This window comes from Caloenas nicobarica, chromosome 11, assembly GCF_036013445.1.
Source record: "Caloenas nicobarica isolate bCalNic1 chromosome 11, bCalNic1.hap1, whole genome shotgun sequence".
Taxonomy (NCBI): domain Eukaryota; kingdom Metazoa; phylum Chordata; class Aves; order Columbiformes; family Columbidae; genus Caloenas; species Caloenas nicobarica.
Genome location: NC_088255.1, coordinates 23107120 through 23129415, shown reverse-complemented (window position 1 = coordinate 23129415; position 22296 = coordinate 23107120). Strand labels below are relative to the sequence as shown.

The window sequence follows — 22296 nt, the reverse complement described above, 5'->3', positions numbered from 1 at the left end:
TACAAGGCTGGTATTTAATGCTCAGAGCAGAGAGGTGCAACCTGAAAATCTGATGCAGACAAGGGCGGAGTAAATGTTCAGGACTGTTCTATGAAGTCCAGAGTGAATTAAACCTGCGTGCAACTGCACCCATCAAAGCAGGGGGAAGCTGAAGATGCCACCTCTTCACTTCCTTAAATTAGCTGAATAAATCAGATTTTCTCCAATTTATTCTCACTCTACTCCATTTTATTTTTCTTTCAATTAGTGAAGACATTTGAAACAACTTAATTTAACTTCTAAAGTAGGTCAAATAATACCCACACCACGGAATTAATCCCCAAGCACGATCCAACTGAAGCCTATAAGAATATCTGCCTTCAAATGCCTTTGTCTACTTTCCTTATTGCCAAAAAGTTCTAGAGAGAAGCACCTTGGGATGCTATGGGTCTCACATATTCTCTGTCATTCAAGCAAACGTAGCTATAATTGTGGCTCATAAACCAATTATATTCTCCCATTAGAAAAAGAAACCAGAACCGTTTCTAAAAGGGTGGTCTGTTTTACTGCTACTTCACATTCACACATTTAAGCTCATTCCAAGAGTATGACAGTGGGAAAGGTTTCTGTAAAGGACATTAGAAGAGTTTAGGAAATCTCTTCACAATTGGCTAGAGATCCCTTTCATTTAAATATTAATCAGAGAATCAACAAAGACTTTAAAGGATTTTACAGGAGATGGCTGAGATTAGAGTCTGGCCTTGCAGATTGCTATTTTTTATAATAAATGTCATTACAATTCTTTTCCTTGGAAGACTTTTACCCTTTAACAAGAGGTTAAGTACGCAAAACCCTCCTCCCCTCCAGTGATCACTGGCCCTATGTGCTGTAGTCACAGACAGGTGTGTTTGTAAAAGCCTATATAAGAAACTGGGTGAGAAAGAAAAAGTGCATAGACTAAAAGAGGAGATAATCTGCATGCTAGAGAATTAATTGTAGAGCTCATGCCAGCCAGTGTGTGGGTCTGTTGTATGGAATCTGCTGACAGTTATTAAACCAAGGAGAACCATGGTGATCATACGCATTGTGAGACGTTTTTTAAAGAAACATAAATTAACTTTTAAAACTTATATAAATCTATACGTAGGGGTTTTTAATCTCTCTGGGGAACACATGCTGCACTCTGGATCTTGCAGACGGAAAAAAAGTCCCATTAAAATGCTGTAACAGAGGGAAAATTGGGCCTAGATACGATAAGACATTTTCACTTGTGACCTGGTGAACACGATGGAAAATACAATCTCAGCACCTTTCAGCAGCTGTTGCACTTTGCAGCATAAACCTGAAAAAGTTTTGTAAGATCATCGCAGAGCAAGGGATCCCAGTACTATACCCTGACTTCAGGCTGTGCACAGCCTATTGAAATTCTTGACAACAGCCCCAGCCAGCTCTGACATGAGTCATGTCTTTATTTCTGTTTATTGTAGAATTGTCTGGATTGCCCCAGGGAGTAAGAAGGTGATAGTGGTTAGTGCAGGACATCCAGCTGCTCACAGACAGGAGCGGTTGGTGGAGATAACCCTGCTCAGGCCTGGGCACAAGGCGTGCTTGTCTTGGATTGTCAGGCTTAGAGGCCTGGGGAATTGTCTTTCCAAGATGGCAAGGACAGAAAAATTAAATGCTCTTTGACAGCCGAGCTTTTCAAACAAGCACCTTTGAGAAGTGTCTCTGGACAGTACCAGTAATGTCATACTGATACTGAAGGAGGAGAGATTTTACTACATCGTCTAGATTTAGGTATCAATCTTACAGCAGCTCAATGCCCGCCCTCCTGTTTCCTCATATCCACGAAGCAGTCTGTCCTGGCTCATGCTGGCAACGCAGGTGTCGGGAGGGCAGTGTGCCCCCTGCACAGCTCTGCATTGCACACACAGCAGACGGACCCACAGCAGCCTCAGAGCTGCCACTGCTTGGTCACAACACACTGGACCCAACCTGCCCATGTTTATGAGCAATCACGGTCCAACACACCTCCCAGGAGAGGCCTCAAGTCCTCAGTAGGCATTGGTTTTCGAGCACCTGGACTCCCTTCTGATGGCTACCTCTCTAATCAAACGACAGTGCAGAGCAGGAGTATATAAGCCTGGGTAGACTTCCTGGTCTACTCTGTTTCCATTATACGAACCAGAAATACATTTCAGTGAGGTTACACAAAAGGAGAGAGTCTGCCGTGTATTGCAAATTTACCCTGGATGATGTTTATGGGGCGCAGAAGTGATATTGGTGTGATTTAAGCATTCCTAGCAGCACTCAGAAAAAAAGCATGTACTGCAGGCAGGGTGAGGAGACTGCAGCTGCGTACACTGCAGCCTGTTTGAATGGTCAGGTCTTTACTGTAAACAGGCGTTCTGTGCACGCCCTTCTCTCCTGCTCCCACCCTTGCTGAGAAGATCTATTGAATGAGAGATTGCACGTTACAATTCCGCAGCCTTTCCAGAATCCACTGCTCAATGATATGGTGTATATTTCTAGATTAGATTTGTAACAAAAACAACAGAATCCTATTGCATTTTAAATGCAAATCTAATCTAGTAGTTTATGGTTTGTTGTGCCATCCAGCAAAGTTATTTATAACGCACAGTGCATTTTGAATTATCCTACAAGAATTTTTCTTTTACAGGACCCAAGGGGGGCAAATGCAAAAGCTACCTCAAAGATTTGCTGTTCAGTGGCATACAACAATTAATTTAATCTTAATCGACCAATTCGAGTTAATAGATGGAAGAACATATTTGAGAGGCGCTGTCTGTTTTGCCAAGACCCCTCTCAAAGAGCTTGTAAAAGGACCCTCTCACTTGAGTAACTGGCCGGATTAACGAGACGCTGTTCTCCAGAAGCCAGAGCAGGCGCAGCCGCCGGCCCGCGATGCCCGGTGCCCGCCGGCCCAGCCAAACCAGCGCCAGGCGGCCTCGGGCTCCTGTTCTCAAAGGAAACCCAGATAGGTACTTGTCACACAAGCACACCAAAACGACACCAAATAAATAATAAGCTTAAACTAGCTTCAATTCAGAGCCGAAACCAAACAACAGACTAAACCCCAACAGCAGAAAGCAATGCAAGCCAGGGGGTAAGGCAGAATCCCGCAGTGCTCAGACAACACGCCGCAAGGCGCGGGCTCCACGCGGCCACGCGGGAGCGAGGCCCCAGGCGCGCCCCCGCGGGAGGAGGCCGCCCGCCCGGGGCACGAGGCCTGCTCGGGACCCCGCAGCAGAAACGGCCGCTCACCGGCAGCAGGGCGGCTCCCTCCGCGGAAGGCTCCTCGGCCGGCCCTGGTCTCCAAGAGGCGCCGCTGCCGCTGCCCCAGCCCGCGGCCGGCCCAGACGCTTCTCCGGGCCCGGGCCCCCGTTGGCTGAGCAGCCCGCCTGTTGGCCGGGCCCGCCCCTGCCCCCGCGCGGCGCCCGGCCGGGTCCCGGTGCCGGCGCGGAGCCCAGGCTGGCGGGCCGGGCCCGGCTGCGCGGGAGGCCCGTGGCAACGGGCACGAAGGCGCTGAGGCGCCACCGGCTGCCCCGTTGAGAGCCCTGGGCCGCGCCGGCGTGCAGCCGCAGGGCTCTGGCGGCTGGGGCAGGTGCTGGGCCCGTTCCCGTTCCCCAGCTGGCCCCTCTCGGCTGCCGCTGGTTAAACACCGCAGTCTGTGGGCAGCTTGTCCTTAGTCTTGAGTACATTTAGTAAACTGGGACGGAAACCGTGGGTATTAACCCCCTGCAGCTCCCTGATGGGCCCTGCAGGCAGGTGCACCTGCTCAGGAGGAGCCGGTTTGGCGTTTCCAATGGCAGCTCCCCAGGGAGGCTCTTGGGGTGTCGGCTGCACCCCGGGCTGTGCAGCCGAACCGCTGGGAACCGCTGGGAAAGGCCTGGCACGTGCAGCACAGCGCGGCGGCCAAGTCAGGTCTGCCAGGCCGTGAACAGATACGGACAACGCGTGAGCTAAAACCGAGCACCTCGGAATCTTTAAACTTCCTGCTTTCATATTGTCAGGCTTAAAAAACCCAGACTATGGCAGTGACATAAAAACACATCACAGTGAATACGCCCAGGGTAAAGAGCCACAGTGAGAGTGACATATAGTAAGATGACATAAATGTAAAGACATATTTTAAACTGTACTGGACAAACAATGTATCTGCTACTTTGATTGCAGTTTTAAGGAAAAACATTGCTTCACTGGCTGCAAGAGAAATAAAATGCCTGTGCCTAACTGAAAAGTCCAAGAAAAAAAGTACAGGAATTCTGTAGTTCCCAACAAGAGATAGATAGATAGATAGATAGATAGATAGATAGATAGATAGATAGATAGATAGATAGATAGATACTGAAGTAAGTTTTGAACTAAAACATACGTTTGAATTGGAGAATTAAGATGGTTTTGATTTTCCAGAAGTATTGGGGGGGAGCAGAATTAATTAACATATTAATCCCAGCCAAATGTCACAAATCTACACAATTTTTAATCATGCCAAGCTTGACTTTTCAATTAAAAAAGCCTCAGCCAAGCAGAACTGCAGCCAGCTCTAATTTTAATCTGGGAGCTGAAACTGATGCGTAAGAGACAGAGAATCACTGAGCACATTCATTCAGCCCTACATTTGGCAGTTAAGCTGTGTTTCCTTCTGAAAATATTCTGCTCTAACAACTGGGTGAATCTCTGAAACGCGAGAAAATTCAGTTCACTCGATGTTTCCTCCAAACATCAGGAAAGAAAAGGCAGATACAAGGTCTTGGTTGATTCGGAACTCCAGGAGCTCCGTTGTCTTCCTGGTGAGGCTGCAGGGTAGTGGAGTCTCAAATCCAATATGTGCTTTCAAGTCCAAAGGGAATCCCTGCTGGAAGGAGGACCGTGAAGATAAGAGGTTTCATAGTAGTGTCAATTCCTTTCGTATGTCCTCAGATCTCTCTGAAAACTGATAGGAAAAGCTGCCAAAGCTCCCTGCCCTTCTGATAGGGAGATATTGATGCACAGCCAGCTTGCAGGAGCTCAGGAACTTTAAAACGCAAGTGACTGGGCGCTGCTTAATTTGGGACTGGTCTTTGCGGGGCAGAGCAGCATTCCGGACACATCTCCCTCCCGCTGCCCGAGCCACTGAACCGTGCAGCACCAGCACCACGGAGCACTATTACGGTGATCCAGGAAAAAGATGATTGCATTTTTCAGTGTTTTTCCCAGCCCACAAACAAATGACAGGACCAACAAATGCTGGCCTGAAAGCAACAGAGAGCCCGGTTTTCAGCTTGTGTTTCGTAGTAGCAAAACGAGGTTGGGGATCTTATAATGAGGCCAAGGCACATTTAGCACAAACCACCACTGCTTCAGAAAGTCTGTGCTGGGCGATTTCAGCCAGGGCTGACAATCTGTGAAAATGGCCCTCCAGACTGAAGGACATTTTGGTCGATAACAAGAACGGTTCTATAATCTGTACAAATTCCTTTGTGGCTCTGGCAGCACAAATAGCTGGAGTAATGCTGACAGTGGTAAGAGAGGAGTTTATAAAGTCTCACTCCAGAAGTTGGTTCTGTTTTGGTTTGGTTTTAACCAGGGAATATAACCATTGTCATCTAGACAGGTTTCCTTCTGATCGCCGCTCCGCTGCAGTTTTCCCTGGCTGGCTCCCAGAGCTGGCTGCACGGTGCTGATAAAGCAGCGGATCCCGCCAGCGCGGGGAAACGGCAACTCCCCTCCCGCCCCGGGGGCGCTGCGGGGCAGCACGATCTTCATTATGCTGAACTTACTATGAGTATTTTCCATGGCAAGTATGGAATAACGAACTGGCAATAAAATGAAAATAGAACATAAAGACTCTGGTTCCAACTTTTAATGGCTAGGTTACACTGCCAAAAATAAACAAAGAAAGAATAATCAGGAACATACTCCGATCTTTGATCAGCGATATGTGCCATGTCATCAGTTTCTTTCTGTGAAATGTATCATCTTTTTTTAACTGGATCCAGAACTCATAGTCAGAAAAACACTGGTAAATGTGTTGTAGTCAGAAAAGTGACTATACAAGTGGAATCTGGATGAGAAAATGATACTGTGCCAGATGGTCATTTGGGGTACATTGGTTGCTCTGCTGAGCATCTGAGCAGCTGTTTATGATTTGACTGCCCTGGTAATTCAGTCTAGCACCTGAAAACAGAGCGAGCTGAAACATTTTCCAAAAGGGAAAAATTCACAAAAGCCTTTTATGTGAACAATATATCTTTCCTGACAAAGTTTAAGGGAAACTCCTATATGCTGTAGACTAAGACACTGAAAACCCAAGCTCTGGTTATCATCCTAGATCACACTGAATTGGTCAGCACCACGAGTTGAGATTCTAAGTTTCTCACAACCCAGTGCCTAAAGGACCAGCTATACAGAGAAAGAAATACCCACGGGTTTTGGTCTCAGGGCAGCCAAAAATGGACACGGTTCTGCTTAATTTCTAGAATATCTGAAAAATTTATTTTCAGTTTTCTGAGGCTTGGAAATAAATTTCTAAGCTTCAGACTGCTAAATCCTCCGTTGTCGGTGTTCTCCTCCAGTGCTTGCCCTCGTGCAGGAGCTGTGCCGGCTTGGCTGCTGGAAAGCACCTGAGAGCCTGGAACTCAAGAGCCCCCGCAGAAAACAGCAACACCCGCAAACATAACTGTTAAATGGCCCCAGGTAGATTTTCTGTATCTCAGCTTGGCTACAAGAATGTAAACATTACTCTGTGCCTTAACTTTAATAAACACGAGCGTGATCCTGGGGATCCCCATCCCTCTTTGCCTTAATAGTGAAATCCCTTCTAGTTTGCAGTCGAGAGGAAGAACAGAAGCAAAACCGCGCCTCAAAGGAGATGGACAGAGCAGTTCTGGTTTAGATGCTGGGAGGGATCTGCAGTGTCCAAAGCCTTCAGTCTTATCTGTATTTTAAACATGACATTGCTCTGGGGTTAACCACTTTACACAAGTGACAGCCAAAGCACAAAGAAGTTAAGAAACATCCAAAGACAGCAACAAAGAATTTGCGGTAGGGCAGGGATTTCAGCTTTGCCTCCCAGACGGTGGGCTCCCCACGGAGATGTACTTCTCATACCCCCAGCTGACTAGCTGAAGGTCACTTCTTATAGGAGATAGCTTTTTCTACTCCTTATTAACGCAGTCCTAGGTGGTGGGCTTATTCCGTCACTGACCTATGAGAGGAATAAGTTTTACAGAGGGTTCAGAGTGAAATCAGAGGGTCTTATTCTGCTCAAAGCTCACAAGTATAAATACAAAGTGAATCCTCTAAAATCAGGGTGAATTCCTCCCAGTTTTACACCGCTGTATCCAAAGTCAGACTGTCACGAAGATAAGTATTTTATAGAGGAGAGCAGGGCAAAAGTGCTGGGTGGTTTCATTGGCAGAGGCCATTTGTGCTGTGACTAGGTGTTGCCCAGCAAATCACCTGAAACCCATCCTGATAATTAGTGCATGTTTTCCTTGTTACGTTCTGTCCCTTGACAGATGTGCAGTATGGAAAGTTCAACGTGGTGCAGATGTATGGCCTGCACTGTCTGGGAAGGAAGAAGAGTTTCACAGCACAAAACAGAGACTTTTGTCTCTGCCAAGTGCTCAGGTCTTCATTTTGCCTCCCTCAGTTCAGGTTTCCAAGCACTGCAAGGATTCAACATAGCAAAGATGGGGAACGACAGGGTGCTGGGGAACAGTATTTAGCAAGAGAAAGAAAAAGACGTAAGAGCTGTGCTGATGCTTTAAGGACAACCTCTGCTGGTGCTGCTGGACAGAAGAGTTCTGGGTGCCTGTGAAGCTAATGATTTAATGAAAGTAAAAGCTCTGTGGTGGCTGACATGCCATGTAAATAATGTGCTCAAAGGAGTCTATAAAGGGCAGAGCTGCCTTTAATAACCTATTATGTATTATCGGCGGCCCCATTGTACCTTCTGGCATGGAGGGGCCTTGGGTGCGGCGCGCCGAGCGTCAGCCCTGGCCAGTTCATTGCCAGGTCAGCTCTGGGGAGGAAGCGTCCCCTGTTTACAGGAAATGCGGGACAAGGCCGAGGCCCCCGCCGTGCCTGCAGCGGGGTGTGCCACTTGTCTGAGGCCCAAGGACGCCGTGTTTTGTTTTCAGGCATGTCCCCCTTTTGCCGTTGCTGTGTTTTTCCCAGTGGTTCGAAGCGCAGGGTCGGGAGCGCAGTGGTGCTCGCGGTGCACCCGCAGCGCGTGTGGCCGAGCCTGAAACACGCGCTGGCTGTGCAGGCCTGTGCAGGTGCCTCAAAGCAGGAGCAGCCCATCCATCCAAGCACGTCTGGGACACGGCTGGTGAAACCTCACCGCCAGGCTTTCTCTGGTCGCTCCTCTACTTACGCTGGCCCAGAGTGGGCCAGAGGACATTCCCTGAGCCGGAGCCCAGGCCCCCGTGTGCTCCTCGCCCCCTGCACCAGCGCCGTGGTGCTGTGAGCACCTCTTGGAGCAGTGGTTGAAGCTGGGAGAGTTTTGTCCCTAAAGTTGTTCAGAACAGAGCAAGAGCCTTATGCACCTGACCAAAATTCCTCTTCCTCTCCCCTATATCCTGCACCATAACAACCCCAGAAAGAGCAAAATTCAAATGTAAACATTTGTGGCACAAGGAAGAACTCTTTTCTGGCCTTGGCAGGCAGGCAGTTTATGCCTCAGAGTGTGAAATGTGATTATCCCTCTGTTACCTTGCCTTGTCAGGTTTCGTATGTTATTAGCAGACACCTTGTCTTTCCTGCCCTTTCCAGACTGCAGCTGCGATGTTTGCCTTGATGATCTGCCATAACAGGGACCTGACTGGCTAAACACATTGCACTAATGGGCATTTCCTTTTATAGGCTTTAAATGCATTTGGACTTTAATTTCCTTCAGTAATGAGCCTTCCTTTTGCAGAATGAATTAAAAAAACAATTTACGAATGGATACAAGAAAATAAATAACCAGTTTTAATAAAACAGGGCCATTCAGGACCTCATTGCCTCTCCCAGTTACCATCACTGCAGTAAGTTCACATGACTGTCCTAATACGAGGTTCACACGGATGTCCTCACTGGCCTCCTCACCCTTGCTTTGCCCTGGAGATGGGGCCGGTCACAGGAGTCTCCACTGGCCTCCTGCCTCCCATGTGATTGGCGTGGGGGGAATCCCTGTGGCACCAAAACTGCAGAACCTCTGATCCCTGCGCAGACGCTCGTTGCTTCAGGGGGATGCTGAATTGCTCTGGACTGACCACCGAATTGCCAGCACGCTCACTCTGCCTGAGCAGGTTCAGTTACAAGGCAGGAATACACTGTAAGTCTGTCCCAACACACCTGATCATACCTTATAGACACTGTGATGGATCTACTGCTCTGGCATTTGAAGGAACACTGCCAGCACATCTCAACAGCCTGGCCAGCTGCATTTCAGATGTACAAAGAGCCACATGATGCAAAGGATGGGTACTCCGCAGGTGCCATAAAGCAGAACTGAGAGCTGCAGGAATACATTCATATAAATACCTTACAGGAAAGAGTACTCCCCTTCTCCCGTCATGATCACTGTGGGAGCACAGACCATGAAGCAGAAGGCAAGTGAGATTTATGAGCCTGTCTTTAGGAGGCACTGCTTAAAGTACAGATTCATTGAAAGCGAACTGCAGGTACACAGGATTTACATCACCTAGTGGAAGGGATAGGCCTCAAGTTTAGATTTCCACAAACTCAGCTTTTTTCCTTCCTTTTCTTTGGAGGCAGTTGGTGACTTTAAGAAGGAAACAAGACATGACGTGTGTGTGGCCAAGGGATGAGCCTACAGCCAAGGGCATTTGTGTTGTTACACAAACGAAAATACATGGTCTTCCTAGACCTTTATTATAATAACCTTGGCTGGGTATTTTTGTCACTGTTAAATCCTCCAGTTAAATTCTTATATCTCGCTAATGCTGACTGAATAACTTCTAAAAATCCTAAAGAATTGATGTGATTATTGCTGAGGAATGGGGTAGAATTTGCAAAGCCATTTGAAGGATAGATGTTGAATAAAAAGAAGGGAAAGTATCTCTTTGAGAATTGCACATTCAAGCTAGACAAAATTCAGTATTTGTCAGTCTGTGAATCATGTTCTATGAGCTCTCACACCTGTTGTGCATCTCCACAGTGCTCCCTCCCTTCCCACCTGTGCTCAGACTTGTTCCAGCCTGGGCTGTGGAGGGATCATAGGTCGCAGGGACTTGTGTCTTGATTTTATTAACAAAGGAACAAGTGCTATCACAATGATCAGTGCAGCTTCCCTCTCCTTGATGGCTTCATCCTCCCCTCATCCACAGATCCTTTTCCTTTGAGGTCCAATGTAAACATCACTGTAGGGGCAGGATAACCAGAGAGACTGTAAACTGCAGAGCACTTTTCTCCAGACGCAGCAATATGTGTTCCAAGCTGAAGGTCCACAGATGACTCGTGGAGTGCATCCATACAGCTGCTCCCTGCCCCACACCTATCAGCAGCTCTGCTAATTATAGTGTAACTGGTGCTAAATAGAAGGATTTCGTTGCACTGCTCCTCCTGCATTTATTCAGTCAATGTAAGGTTAGACTGTCCCCTAAGGCCCATTGTGTCCTTTGCTGTGCTGGCTGACTCTGGGAACAATTACAGCGATTGCTGGAGGAGCAGCAGAGTATGTGTCTGCAATCTGCTCTCGCTCAGCCATGTCATTGCTACAAGGAAGAGAATTAGTTGGGGATTGCCGTGTCTATTGAGATACTACCAACTCTCAGACTATTTCTCCCCTTATTCTCCACACCCACACTTTTACCAGCATCTTCCATTGCATTAAAGCTTATTGCTTGCAGTAAGCTTATTTGGCAGTGCTGTTAATGAGCTAAATACAAATATTATTTCACAGAATAAAGAAATGCAAGGTTTTGAATATTTATGACTCATATATATGCATAATTATTTCATTATAAATTATACTATATATAATGGTTAAATTTACAGAAAATGTTAGCCTTGTTGCAAGTGTAGTTTAAGGTAATGAGTCTGGCATGATGTCATGTTACATGCACTTAGATTTGCCCTGTAAGTCACATAAAGTGCCAGGATCCATTTTGTCTCTGAGGAAGAGAAAACTGCTGTGGCTGATGAACACCCATGTTCATCATCTCATTCAAGAGCGTGTTACACAGGCAAAGATCACACAGTTCCTGAAATGGAGCTGCTTCTCAAATACAGCAGTTGCTGTTTTAATTCAGTGTTTCTGAATCCTCTTACAGAAAGTAATTTCTCATCTCAGTTTGTGTGCATGCATTTCTGTGCATTCCCAATGACCGAAAGGATGTGGAGACCCGAGTGCTGCTGGAGAAGGGCAGGAGGGAGAGGGCGGCACGAACACGCTGCCGCCCATCGCATGTGCAAACGAGACCCACAACTTCTCTTTAAATACAGCCAGTGCCACGGGGCTGCAGGCCTACTATAAATGAAGCCCACACAACAGTTCAGCAATATTGCAAGTTTTGCTGCTGGATGAGCCTTTAATAATGCCATTCATAATGATTACCAGACTAATATACTGAAGCATTCTTCCCAAATTATAATGTGTTCTTACATTAACATAACGTAGTCATTTATAAGACAGAGAGAGAGCGAAGGAGGGAGGGACTTAAATTCATGTCTGCTGGGGCAAACAATTACAAATTGCAGAAAGGCTGTGCAAGTAAGGAGAGAGACTGGCTGAACTGTTAATAAGCCTCCTGAGCTGCTCCTGTTATCTGCCTCGCTCCTGCTCTCACTGCGCTGAGGCCCCTTTGTTGTTGTAGCTGGGCAGGGTTTCGGAAGCGCGGTGATGCCGCCCACACTGAAAAACTGCAGACACTAATAATAAACAAGAGCAGACAATGGAGCCGAGCGGTGCTGCTGCCCGGCCCCGCGCCGGCCTCGGCGAACGCGCCCGCGGCTCCTGGGCTGCGCGAGGGACCAGCCGGTGGCACCGGAGCCGAGCGGCAGCTGCACCCGCTGGGACACAGAGCCCGGCTGGCGGCTGGGAAGTGGGCGCAGATCTGTAGGGAGTTTCCTTTCCAAAGGAAGAGTGAGTCTGGCCAGTGGCCCCCGAGTCTCTTTCCTCATTGCCGGCCCCCCCACATTAACCCGTCCTTGCCCAGCCTCCTGTCACTCCAGCATTTTCTTTGAAGCGTTGGATTTGTTCACATCTGGGATTCCCAAGTGGGAGATCAAAGCAGAATATAGAGATGAGGCAGAACTGCAAAAGCAAATTAGTAATGTTTCAAAGGAAATGAGAACTAAAGAAATCATATACACTGAGTAAGCCAGGCCCACGTCGCAGACCGAGCTGGTTGGCCAAGATGTCCGTGGAACACGGAGACGTCAGATTTGGTTTCTCCAGACAACAGAGTGTTGGCTGGATGCTGGAACCTGCCCCTTGACATGGGAAAGGCCTGGGGCCACTGTGGTGCATGAGCTGTGTGTAAACTCACAGAATGATGCTATGGCCAAAAATACTAATCTGATCCTTGAGTGTAAAAACACAGTAGTCAGGTGGGAATCGATGGGCGTTACCACTGTTGAACTTGGCACTTCTCTTGCCAGTGCTGGAATATTGAGTCTTGTGTTGCAGTGAAAGAACGGTACTAAAACTGGCTGGTAGTAAAAACTGGTGCTAAAATGGTTAGTAAATTGGATAATGCTAATGGATAATTGATAAAGTTCAGAGATTTTAGAATGATTAAATGATAAGAGGCATGATATAGTAAGACACCAAGATCTTCACCTATTTCATATAAAAGACAAAATGACGGGACAACCTGAATAGAGCCTGTGAATACCTGTGCAGTAACAACATTTGGAAGACTGCCTCCAAATCAGCAAAGTTTACAAAGATCCAGTATTTGGAGCTAGGCATATTCAGATTAGCAATGAAGACACGTTTCTAAGGCAAAGGACAGGCACCATCTGGAGAACCTACCTCTGGTCATGCTTTGTGGAGGTTTTATAATCACCGGCAATTTAAATTGAAAAAAAAATCTGAAAGAAAATGGTGGGAAGCCCCTGGCCTGTATCCCACACCAGATCCAGTACTCTTATTGTATGGCTCTCTCTGGGCTTCTGGACCTGAATTCACATTTCCTTGAAACAACTCAAGGATTCTGGGATCTGAGTATCCTGTGCTTTAATTGATGCCATTGGTATTACAATTATACTTTTCTCATGCTTTTGATGTTTTCCCAGAAAAAAACACTGTTACAATATCTAACTTTCATTTTTAATGAGCACTGAGATGTTAGTATGATGTTATTCCATAATTTTGAGGGGCTGATTAGGGAGGAACAAAGCAGTTCTTGTTGCAACTAAGTACCAATGTTTTGTTCCAAACTGAGCCAGAACTCTGGTACTTTGGGGAAGCTTGAATGAGTTCGGTTACCTTCCCACTGCTCTTTTCAGATCCTTCTACTTGCCTAAACGTTTGCTGTTGAACCTGGCAGCAAAACCCCAAAGCCTGGGAAATCCTGCCACCCAAGCACGTCGGGTCCGCAGGGCTGCCGGCCCGGTGGGTGCTCTGCGGGTGGCGTGTGCCATGTCAGCCAGGCTGTTCCTTCTCTCCGCAGTGCCTACACCGAGCCCTACAAGGTGTGCCCGCTCTCTGCGATACCCACCGAGCTCGTCACGTCGGATGAGGAGCAGAAAAGTTCCGAAGATGAGGAGGGCAGCCCGGCTGATCCCAGCCTCAGCAACAAGGTAAAAGAGCTGACAATGGGGAACGCGTGAAACCCGGAGAGGGATAAACAATTGGCAGGGAACCTGGATTCTCAACTGTCTGCTCTTTGCCTGGTGCTCATTTAGAAATGTCAGAGCCATCAGTCCTTTACTCTCTCAGTTCACCAGCAACAATTTACCCCTATAGCATGTGGCAAAGCCAAAGAACTGCAGTCCTGAGAGTGACAGTGGAGGCAACAGCCATCAGGAAAGGCCCGACTTGAATATCAGCAAAAATGTCTCACTCAGAAGGATTTAGCTGCAATCTTCAGAATTTTGAAACTACACTGAATAAAACAATGACAAATACATTATTTGGACCAGTTCTGCATTGGCTGGGAGGAGGAGTAAATTATCTAATAGGTCTCTGCCATTTCAAAATTCTTTCATCATGGGAAAATACACTCATGTTTGGGTTTATTTTACTGACTTCTGATGAATAAAACAGCTCTTAAACAAGTTATGGAGAAGACCATGGAAATGAGACCATGGAAATGAGACCACAGCTCAGGACCACACAAGGCTGTTTTAACCTCTAGTAACCTGACTAACAGTGCAGTTGTTAAAGAAATTACACTGAGAAGTTTTAGGCACAAATTTAGCTTTGTTTTTCACATAGTTTTTTTGTGTATTCTTAAAACCTAATATAAGCCTAACGATCTAGCATGGTGTGTCTGAGTATAAGCTCCCACTGCATAGTCCATTTGGTATGCATACAACAAACGGGAATGTTCTACTGAACTCTTCCCATTTGAGCCGCAGGAACTAATACTGCACAGGAGTACAGCAGATCCTGATTTCCTGCACCTCCCTCTGCCGTTAGTTTTGGCCTGTTCTCCACGTCAGCACAGCTGCGTGGCTCTACATGGCCAGTGTCTGGTCATGGGCATGTGTCAGAGCCTGCAGAAGTCTCTGCAGATGCTCCTCCAAACCCAAATGATGGCTGAGTAAGGGTCAGCTCTGCCAAGGAGAAGCACAAGTATACTGATTCTAGGAAGATCGGATCTCTTCAGGCATTTCCAGAATGTGAAGCTTTGTTTTGGGGCAGGCGTAGAGAGGAGGGAGCAGAATTTTCCCCTTACCAGTACACCAGTTCTTGAGAAACAGAAACTGCAAGCAGAATGACAGCAAAGGGCAAATGAAATTGCTGTTGCACTAATCTGAGGGAGAACAGCTTCCCTTGATTTCCCTCGATGCTGTATCACTTCTGGGTCTACACTGCAGGGTGCTGAGCTGCCTCTGGTACCAGTGGAAAAGGCTGATCTGATATCCTTGCTGACACGAAACAAATGAAACAGTTGCAAACGACCTCATCTTTTTTACTGTTACATCCGTGAAATTTTTTTGATTGTTTGTTTTCACACTGTTTTGGAAAGGGAAAAGGCTTTACATTTCTGACATTCCCTGTTAAATGAAAAAACACTTTTCCTTTCAGTTCTATTTGTTAGCTGACAGACCACTGGCATTTACAGAGCACACACCAGAGTGTTACCCATGCTGGTCAGGTTTCTCAGCTTCTCTCGGTTGCGATGCCAGTGGAGCAGTGACAACAGAATTGAGACTTGAGTTCACAAGGGAAATGCATGCAGACACTATGCACTAGCTATGTCTAGCTACAGGCTCTAAAAAGAGGTTGGAGCAGCAATGATTTTATCCCCGGATAAGCCATTTCCTTAGTAAGCCAAGTCAGAGGACCGTGCTTGTTTGTGGGACCGAGAAAAGATCTAGAGAAGTGGCACCGAGACACCTTTGCATGTCTGTTCCTGTAGCATCAGTAGGGCAGGCGTCACTTTGACAAACTCAGGGTGTTCTGGGAACCATCCTGTCACAGCCCGCGTGTCCCCGCTGTCCCCAGGACCCAGTCTGTTAAAGGAGACACCAGATCGGGCAGCCAGAGGCCTCCTAGCACCAGGACTTTCTTTCCATGGCATCTCTGCTGCCGGCTGTGTGAAGCCGTAGTCAAAAGATGGCCGGTGAACCCAGTTTCCTTGGGAAAGCGGTCAGTGCAGGGTTCTGACACGAAGGGTGCAATTTATTTAGCTGTTGTCTTTTGTTTTTTCTCACCTGCTTTCTCCTAACCTGTTTGCTGGAGAATCCCAAGACTTCCAGTTTACAGCAGAATTTTTTCCTCTGAGGTTTCTTTTTAAGGCTCATTTCTATAAGTAAATATAATTTTTAAAATTAGCTTTATACACATTTTTCCTGGTATTGTTTCAACAGCTCGTCTCCTTTGAGATCCTGCTCTCCTGGGGACCAGATTCACAGGAGTGTGGAGAAATGTTTAGGCCTGTTGGAACTCCTGTTCTGTAAACAATTTGAATTGTAGCCAGTAATGTATGTTGAGGTATTTTTTACACTATCAGCTTTATTTTAAAGAGCAAACAAAGAGGGGCTTTCACCTCTGTTCTGTTACAGGAATTTTTATTACTAAAAACCTGTCTGGAATGGGGCAGGTATAAAGACGTAGAACATGAGGTGGGTTTTGAAGTTTTGCCTTTATTCACTGGGAGTACCTCAGACCCTGAGAAGCTGAGCATTTGTTATTAGAAAACACCTGGTGGTTTTGATTATTTTGTATAAAACTAACGGTGAAAATTCATTGTTTCTGGTTAAATAAGCACTTTATTTCCTTCTCTTCAGTCCGCTGGCATATGATAACAGCCTAGAGAACTCAGAGGCAGGGAATGCTGTAAGTTTTATTAACCTTTGTGATTCTATTTGGTTATATGATAAAAAGCAATGCCCTTCACTTATACTACCGATGCAGATTCACTCTTTTTTTTCTCCTGCTAAGCTAATTTAGAAGGGCTCCTGGCCCATCTCGCATTCATGTGTCTTTTATATATGTTCATTTAATTAAATCCCTCCCAATTTATCAGAAGGTGACACATGGCTTTTCTGTACTGGGCTCTCAAGGTTATATGATGGCATCTGAGCTGCCTAAAGAGAAAAAAAAAAAGGAATTAGGGATTCCAGTTAGGAACAAAAAACTCATATGAAATAAAATAAGGACTTTATCTCCTACCTCTGAACCTTCACTCACTAGGCAAATTCTCAAAGTCCAGAATGTAGATTTTTCCTCTCGTCAATGAGCTGGATTCAAACCTGAACTTTGTGATTGTTTTTTACTGCTAAAACCAGACAAATCCATCTTTGACCCACCCAGCTAATGAGCATTAAAGGAATTAAAGGGGAAATGAGCTTTGACTAGACACCAACTTCAAACTGAGTTCCCTTTGGCAGAACTCAGTTTTTGTAGCAGTCTCAGATTTTCCAGTTATATAAGAAGATCAGAAATAGAGACAATATAATCTTGAAAGTCGACTTTTGAGAAGCTCAGCTCCATGGTTTGAAGTGGACTAAAATCAGCACTTGCTGGTAGGTTTCACCTGTTGCTGGTTATGATCTGAGTTTTTGAATTGCCTCGGTAGCTTGAGAAAGGTGCAGCATGTGCTGGATCGTCAGCTGCCGCTCTGCAGCTTGTGCCTCTCGCTTTAGTGTCAGAATCTTCAAGCAAGAGCCTCCAGGCAGCTCCTTTTTTGTAGGTACTTTTAAAGACTGGATCTACCTTCCAGTTGATCCCTTTAATCTCTAACTTCCTACAACCTCCAACTGTTATGGAACTGAAGACAATTCTTTTACCACATCTAACCCTCTGTCTTTCTGGAGATAAGGACCCAGCAGGGAGGAGTGATTTTTATGCTGGATCCCGAGAAGAGAAAAAAACTTCTGATGCAGATTTGAGATCAGACTTGTAGGCCAGGCAGCAAGCCAGGTGCGAGCCTTGGTGTTCACGGTGGGAACCCCAAGCCTTCCAAGGGATCCACTGCGGTGCCAGTACAGGAACATCTGCCTGCCCACCCTGCACTAACAGCCCTACCTGGGGAAGGGCAAACCACAGCACAGGCCCCATGGTGGTGTGAGCATTTTCTGAAGAAATACACGGAGATGAAGCACAGGTTTCGGGTTCTGTGGGGACAGGTCAGGGGCAGGAATCCACCCGCCAATTTAAGAATTCATTTTTCCAGCATCTTGCAGAAAGCCATGCAGACAGTCCTGTATCAACACTATAAGACGTGTTGCCTTGGACAGGGCTTCAAGAGCTATTCGCATCACACTGTTGATCCAGACTGTGTCACACACGTGCTAAAGGTGTGCTGGTCAAACAGAGTTACAGGGTTTAAAACAACTCGGATACTCAGTGGAAGGCATTTAGACTGAGATCAACTGCACAATTTGCACCACGGTGATAAGAGGATGAGTCTTCCTTTGCAGGGTGCCTTTGGAAGGAGAGAGCAGTGGCTGGGTAAGCAGGTGCTAGGAATATTGTAGCAACATCAGCAATTTTAAGAACTCTGTTATAGTTCGGAATGACATATAGCAAACCCTACATTAAGCCACTGGGCAAAGGAACAATTAAAAACACTCTCTTAAACCTGTCGGTCAACACAGGAGGGAGTTTGATATGAAGAACTGAAGGGAATCTCAGGAGAATAATAAGAAAATAATGTGATTAATCTGGGTGAATACCTGTAAGAATTCTAGTTTATGAAGCACTCAGGAAATAAATGAATACAAATCCTAGGACAAGTAATAAAGCCATAGCTGGAACATAAGTACATTTCTTTCATCCAGAACACAGCTAACTGTATAGGAAATCTAAAAGTAAACCAATCCGCATGCAAATACTGTCGAGTTTGGTCTAAAACCAGCAATATGTTACAAGCAACTGTATACAGCCAGCATACGAGGCGTGATCTTACCCTGCTAGCAAAATGTGAGTGTCTTGTAGCGAGGTGAATAGCATGTAGAGCAAAATGGCATAAAAGAAAGGGAATTCAGACCAAATGTGGCGGAATTTTATCCCAATGAAAATCCAAAGCATTCTGGCTCATCATTTAGGACTTCAGGTTTAATATATGTAATCCTGGCCTGACTGGCGGGGTGCGAATTACCATTATATGGTGGTGTGCCTGGGGGCGGGCATGAAGGGGAACTTCATAGGATCACAGAATCATTTTGGTTGGAAAAGACCTTTAAGATCATCAGGTCCAACCACTAACCCCACGCTGCCAAGTGTTCAGACGGAACCGATCCCTGATGCTCACAGAAGGCAGCACTGGGGTGAGATGCTCCACCGCCTCCCAGTATCAAAATAAAAGGCAGTGGACACAAAAGGGGGACAGCAACCCAGCAGGGCAGATGGAGGGGACCTGCGCCCCACACAACAGGGGCATCAAGCTTTGCCACAAAGGCCTCTCAACAAGCAGGGCAGCCGCCGTCTCAGAGCACAGGACATAAAACTGCCTTCGCTGCTCCTTATCCATTTCCACTGGGTGGGCTTGGTTTCCAGATTGCATTAATCACTCTGTTTTGCAAACCTTTAACCTTCACACACTAAAACACAGACACATGCACACACGCACACAAAACTGAGACGTGCTGGGGTTGGGAATGATGGATTTGTGTGCCTTGAGGAAGCACCAAATTCAGATGCCTTTCAAGGGACAGCTCTTGATTTATATAACGACACAGATCCCCCAGGAGAGCCACAGTCTGGCTCTTCAAGGAAGGAGCCTGGGAGACAGGAGATGTGAACTACTTTTCCTTTTCTCTCACTGATCCACAGAGCCAGCCTGAAAATGTCACTTGTTCTTCTGCTGCCTCAGTTCACTGCTGACAGCACCGTGACACCCTGTGAACTGCTGCTGGTGCCCAGCGGTTACAGAAGGGGTGTTGTGAAGTCGCTCAGCTCAGAGCCTGGAGCTCACAAACTGCCGTCAGCCGCTGGCTGGGGCAGTAAAGCTCGTGTGCAGGGGACCATCCCAGTACAACACACCTGCCCCAAGGAGGCTGTGAAACAAGACACGCGTAGGAAAACGCACAAAGAGACGCGGTTTGCCTGTGTCAGCACGGCAAGCCAGTGGCACACACAAGAGTGGAGCTGCTGCTCTTAAGCCTGGCCTAGTTACCCAGCTTTTGAAGGGCAAAGGTTCCTCCTCAGTACTCCAGAGCAGCGGCTTCCACAGTGCTCATGCTCCAGTTTTAGTTAATTGTTCTGTGACTACTTATGCTGCTCTTAGGCCACACAACCCCATTCCAGCCCCACGGAGGCAGATTCACCCCCAGCCCCAAAGTTTTTTAAGCTGGATCAGGAGACGAGTCTGGTTCTGATCAGGGTTCTGCAAACAGCTGGGTCAGCATGACCGAGAGCTGACCCTGTGCTCCGAGGGGAGTGACGGCACTGTCACCAAAGTACCATCTGACCGAAGCACGGCCTGTCAGGGCCCACGTCTGACACCTCGGCATTGCTCACAACAAAGCCAGAGCACACAAATGACATCCCCACACTGACGGGAACACTGCCACACAGAGAGTGGAATCCTGTACTAAGTGCCGCATTAGCACACTCAGCACGGCCATTAGCCACCTTTCTCCACTGTCCACTACTTTCCCCTCTTCAGCCCCAAAATTTATTCTATCGGAAGGCACAAAAGGGACATGAAACCTAAAGTTGCTCAGTTTGAACCACGTACGACCAGTACTTAACTTCAGCTGTGCTCACACGTGTGCTCTGTAAACAGCTGCAGGCTTTCAGGTTTTTATTGTTCTAAATGAAAGGTTTCTGGTGGTGGTTTGCTTCATTATACATTGGAAACATCAGCCGTTGGAGGAGGAGAAACTGAGCAAGTCACAAGTCATCTCTATGTCTTAGTTTTCCATCAGTAAACTTGATATCCATTTGGAGGAGGGCTGTATGGCTGGGTTCATTAGCCAATGGAGAAATGATTGCACAGTATCACCTCTGCTTTGCAAGTTATGCTGATCAGCTGAGTCACGGCAACTGTACAAGCTTCTAACCTGGTTAAAGTGCTTTTGTGTTTGCAACCTTCCTGACACCAGCACGTTTTTCAGAGTGGAGAGAACGGGGTGATATTTTGGTTATATATTTCAATTTTATATTGTGAATAGCAAGAATTTTACTAAGTATTTGGTTCTGGGGGGATGGGGTGATGAGGCTATGCGACACGAACAGCCGGTGGAGCAGAAGCCGGGGTCCCCGCACGGCCACCACGTGCTGCGCAGCGAGGCCGGGAGCGCAGCTCCCGAGCCGCGAGCTGGGCACAGGCTGGGCTGTGGGCAGGACACATCACCGAAAAGGTGGCAGCTTGGCGGGATCATCATAATCCCTCAGACTTTGTTTCAGAAACTTGATGCTTGAGACTGGCATCCTTCTCCATCTCCTATTCCCAGAAGTCTGACTCTGGACACTGTCGTCAACCTCAGAGTTCATTTCCTGGTTAAACAAACAGCAATTAAATAACAGAAGACAGGCAACGCCTAGAGACACGGTGTCAAACTCGCCAGAGAGGCCGTGTGACAGTGGGGTCCCCACGCTCTGTCTCTTGCTCAGACACGTTGATCGCGAGCAGTTGCGGCAGCGTGTGCTGGAGGAAGCGGCCGGGCCTGCGGGGCCGCGGGGACAGGCCTGTCCTGGGCCGCCACCCTGGGCCGGGTGACCCACAGACACCCCTCTTCGCTGGCTCTGCTAGGCCTGCGTCGAGAAAACGAGGGAACGGAAAACTCGGTGCCTCTAGCGTGTTCATACAGCAGCTGGCACAACCAGGCACAGCGCGATCTTCAAGAGCTGTTCACGGAGTGGGACAGGGGGGAAGGGGCAACCAAATATTTGCTCCCAGCAGGAAAGTGAAATGAAAGAAAAACCATAAGATCTTTCTAGTGCACCCTATGAGTTCCTCAAAGTGATTCAAAGCATGCTCTTTGGCACCCACCAGCTAGAAGTAACAAGGCACTAGGGGACGTACTCTCAGACTCCTGGTGCTAAAGGAGAGAGGGATTAGACATCTGGGACTGACAAACACTTACTCCGTATTTCCTTTGGCTCTTGCCATCTTCAGTTGCCTCCCAGAAAAAGTACACAGAAATATACTAAAGATGAAAAAACCATCACTGTGACACTGTTCATTTTCTATATAGGAAGCCTCATTCATTTAACGCATCATCACGGTTCAAGGACTTTTTCACTCGTACTCACTATTGATCGGATCATAATTCTCCTTGGGGTCCATCACCCTCATGGTGAAAACTCTCAGAGCAGCAAAGGGTCTTCAGTCTCCTCATAGCACAGAAGCCTTTCCTCGGCTCGTGTGCAGTCAGCACTGATACCTGCCTGCAATGTGCTTTGACTGGCCCTGGTTCCTCTGAAATAGGCAGTGCTGAATTCACTTGTTACTGCTTGAATTCCTTGCTTTTGCAATGAATATCTAAACTATTAAAACCAGAATAATCTTAAAAATATAACTTCTGTCCCATCACATTAATTTACAGATGTTGGGCAGTGAAACTGCTTCGATTATGTTTCATTTGACATCGCTACTGGGTTTTTTACACTCCAAGTATCCACATGACTCAATTTCAGTTTCCAGCACTTCAGGGGATGTTTCATCCTCTCCTACACTGCAGCTTACTGCAGGCAGAATGAGCCAGAAACTTCGGGAGGGGAAGAAAATCCTGAAT

The 22296-nt window shown here is 46.9% G+C and overlaps 1 protein-coding gene and 1 long non-coding RNA gene across 4 annotated transcripts in view; one reads left to right on the top strand and one right to left on the bottom strand.

Moving 5' to 3' along the window:
* LOC135992995 (uncharacterized) overlaps positions 1-22296 on the bottom strand; it is a 146984-nt gene that overhangs the window by 73781 nt on the left and 50907 nt on the right. The window lies entirely within an intron of this gene.
* FGD5 (FYVE, RhoGEF and PH domain containing 5) overlaps positions 1-22296 on the top strand; it is an 87760-nt gene that overhangs the window by 20598 nt on the left and 44866 nt on the right. For both annotated transcript variants that reach the window (XR_010606794.1, XM_065642531.1), the window contains exon 3: positions 13611-13740. Coding sequence is in view for 1 of the 2 variants with exons in the window: in XM_065642531.1 (XP_065498603.1) it covers positions 13611-13740 (130 nt within the window). In the remaining variant the exon portion in view is untranslated. The remainder of the gene's footprint in view (positions 1-13610; positions 13741-22296) is intronic.